This window comes from Anastrepha obliqua, chromosome 1 (genome assembly GCF_027943255.1).
Source record: "Anastrepha obliqua isolate idAnaObli1 chromosome 1, idAnaObli1_1.0, whole genome shotgun sequence".
NCBI lineage: Eukaryota > Metazoa > Arthropoda > Insecta > Diptera > Tephritidae > Anastrepha > Anastrepha obliqua.
In genome coordinates, this window is record NC_072892.1 from 150,242,858 (window position 1) to 150,245,636 (window position 2,779).

General features: G+C 39.8%; 1 protein-coding gene across 1 annotated transcript; it reads right to left on the minus strand.

Annotated features, from left to right (window-relative positions):
- Positions 1-409: 409 nt before the first annotated feature.
- LOC129236465 (uncharacterized) lies at positions 410-2,466 on the minus strand. Its single transcript, XM_054870875.1, has one exon. The coding sequence runs from the start codon at positions 1,302-1,304 to the stop codon at positions 1,032-1,034; it is 273 nt and encodes a 90-aa protein (XP_054726850.1). The 5' UTR covers positions 1,305-2,466; the 3' UTR covers positions 410-1,031.
- Between the last annotated feature and the right edge of the window lie 313 nt (positions 2,467-2,779).

Consider the following 2,779-nt stretch of genomic DNA (forward strand, 5'->3'; position numbering starts at 1 on the left):
GCAATTCAAATGCTTTCAGAGTGATAGCGAAAAAAATGTTTTCCAATGAAGTTATTCAAAATAGATCTTTTATTTCAATTTGGTTCGAATTTTTTTTTTTTTTTTTTTGTAAAAATCTTCAATTCCATTGTATGAGTAAAATCGGCTCACATCAGCAAAAACATGTACGTATATAAATAGTGCTCGATAATCTATTGTTAATATATTATTTAATTTAACTTAAAATCAAAAATGTAGAAACTTGCATTACAACGAAAAACTCAAATGTGCAAGTGCTAGATTTTTGTTGTGTCCTGTATTTTGTGCAAGCAAAATAAGCAAATTTAATGTCTTGTTTAACAAAATACTAGAAATACATTAAAAATAACTAATTATTAACTTATCGACAAAAATTTCTAACAAAAAGGCGTTTTGCATTTGAATATTTAAATTAAAAATATTTTTCTTAATTAAAACAACTTACAATTGTATGTATGTAAGTAAGTAAGTAAGTGGTTTGATACATATATATCCGACCATAAGTTTGTAACAAAGAGTATAATCATAATTGTCCTAGGCAAATAAGCATCTATGCAAATATTTACATTTATTTATAGCTGAGCTGGGGAATTTTCCAATAATTTTAACTACTTAAAGTGCTCACTTACATGCAAATGCAGAGAGTACAATTCGTTTAGTTCTCGCATATTTGTGGTGTATTTTTCTGGAAAGTTCCGGAAGGTCTCGTTGTGCGAGACCACTTAAACTAACTGTGCAAACCGTTCCACCTGCTTCAACACGCCACCCGTTTTGTATGTATATCATCACCAGTATGCGCACTTACAACACTAAGTATAAATAGTAGGCTGCTGCTGCCGCTGATGTAGCTTGTCACCCCTTCGGCAAACACAAATGTCAACTATCCGATCTCCATCTGTTTTCTCTCTCATCACAATGCCTACTGAATAGCTTTATAAAAATCCTTTTTCTATGCTCACCACAGTTGCATCCTTCACACACAGTCAACCCTGTCCGTTACTGTGCCCTGCCACTCAATTGCGCCGATCGGTGGCACGCGTAGTCGCATGCCGCGACTTTTCCTTCTCGCGCAGATCCTTAATTGCGCCCACTGTACCGAACATCACTTTCGCCGTCAGCTGGGTAGTTTTGCCTGACATGGCTGATTTGCTGCCACCACCGACGCCGCTGCCCGAAAGGCTGCTGCTCGCTTCACGATCCAGACTTGAGCTGCCATTAGCGTAGGCGCTCGTATAGGAGACATAGTTGTTGTTGAGATCACGACCACAACTGCACTGATGTGACATGTTTGTTACTGTTTGTTGATTCTCTTGTGATTGTTGTTAGTGATTTCTGTGTGTATTTTTCACACAGCTTAGCGACATGCGCACTCCTGGACGTATACGCAACTGGATATTCGCACGAGGAGTCGTCGTAAGTGATAGATCCTACCACTGCTTTCTCAATCTTTCGCTGCCTTCAGTGTTATAAATTGTTTTGCGACACTGCTACTGCTACTTCTCCTTTCTTGTTTTGTAATGTCGTTTATACGTCTGCTTCGCACTTTCCAACCATGCGCACTCACTAGCAGCACTTTGGCACTTTTTACAAATTTCGTAGAAAAGTTTCAAAATGGACATTAAAAATTCTGAAATTCTCTTATATTTAATAATTCACTGGGAATCGTAAACTTTTACAGAATTATTTTTAATTACTATACTCCTTTTTTTTTTGTATTATGAATAAGTTGTTTCTTTCGATTATTTGTCGCTTGTGTCAGCCGTCATCCGTTACTGTTGGCGGAGCAAACCGTTGCAGTGAAATTTTTACGCGTTACTGAACTGCACCAGCGCGCTGCGTTTATTTAGAGAAATTCTCCGATCGCTCGCAGTTGCCGCGCTGCTTTCATCGATGTCGACATCGACGTCGCTGACTTCACTGTCGTCAAATCCGTCGCGCGCAAGCAGGCGAAATGTCGAGAGAATTCAAAAAAAAAATACCCAACAGCAATTGAGGGAAAAAGGCAAAAAGGGGCGCAAGACGCAATCCGCACAAAATAAAAAGCAATAACAAAAATAAAAACAATGAAAACTGTGTTCAGCAAACGATAAGCGAAACACCAAAACGACTACGCGCCACCACCAACCAATGGGTATGTCGATTTGATTGTACGTAGCCGCCGAAAACAGCGAAGAAAATGAAAAACTTTCGTTTCTTTACGCGTCGATCACTGCTCGCTTTGCCACCAAACGTTCACAACATTCACATGTGCGGATATATGTATGGGTGCGCGCCCATGCGGAGAGCGAGCTTACTATGTATTGTGATATGTGCGTGTACGCGGTGGGCGGTGGACGGTCGGCTGATCAGTTGATCGACGTACTACCATTGACTAGTAGTGGATTAGCTGCTCGTATTTGACGTCACGCAGAAGCTTTTTTCGGCTGAAATCCGCTGTTTCGCTAACACTTTCACAGACTGAATAGAACTAATTTCAAAAAAGATCTCTGTTTTCATTCAGACGCTCTGCCACATTCGGCAATCGCTTGCCAGAGCGTTTGAGTGGCGCGATCCACTTACAATGGTGCGGTGGAAATAGCTCCGCCGCTGCACTAGCAGGCGATATCAAAAGAGAGCATTGAGTGAGTTCTCATTTGGCATTTTTTCTACATGTAATCGCAGATACTTGATTGTTTGTATTTTTGGGCACACATTTTGTCAAAATAGTCTTCGTACGAATTTACAATCGATTTCATTTTGTTCAAAAGTTTTTATAAGACTT

What these genes read in the sequence shown, in the direction of transcription:
- LOC129236465 (XM_054870875.1), bottom strand. Translation starts at nt 1,304, where the DNA reads ATGTCACATCAGTGCAGTTGTGGTCGTGATCTCAACAACAACTATGTC.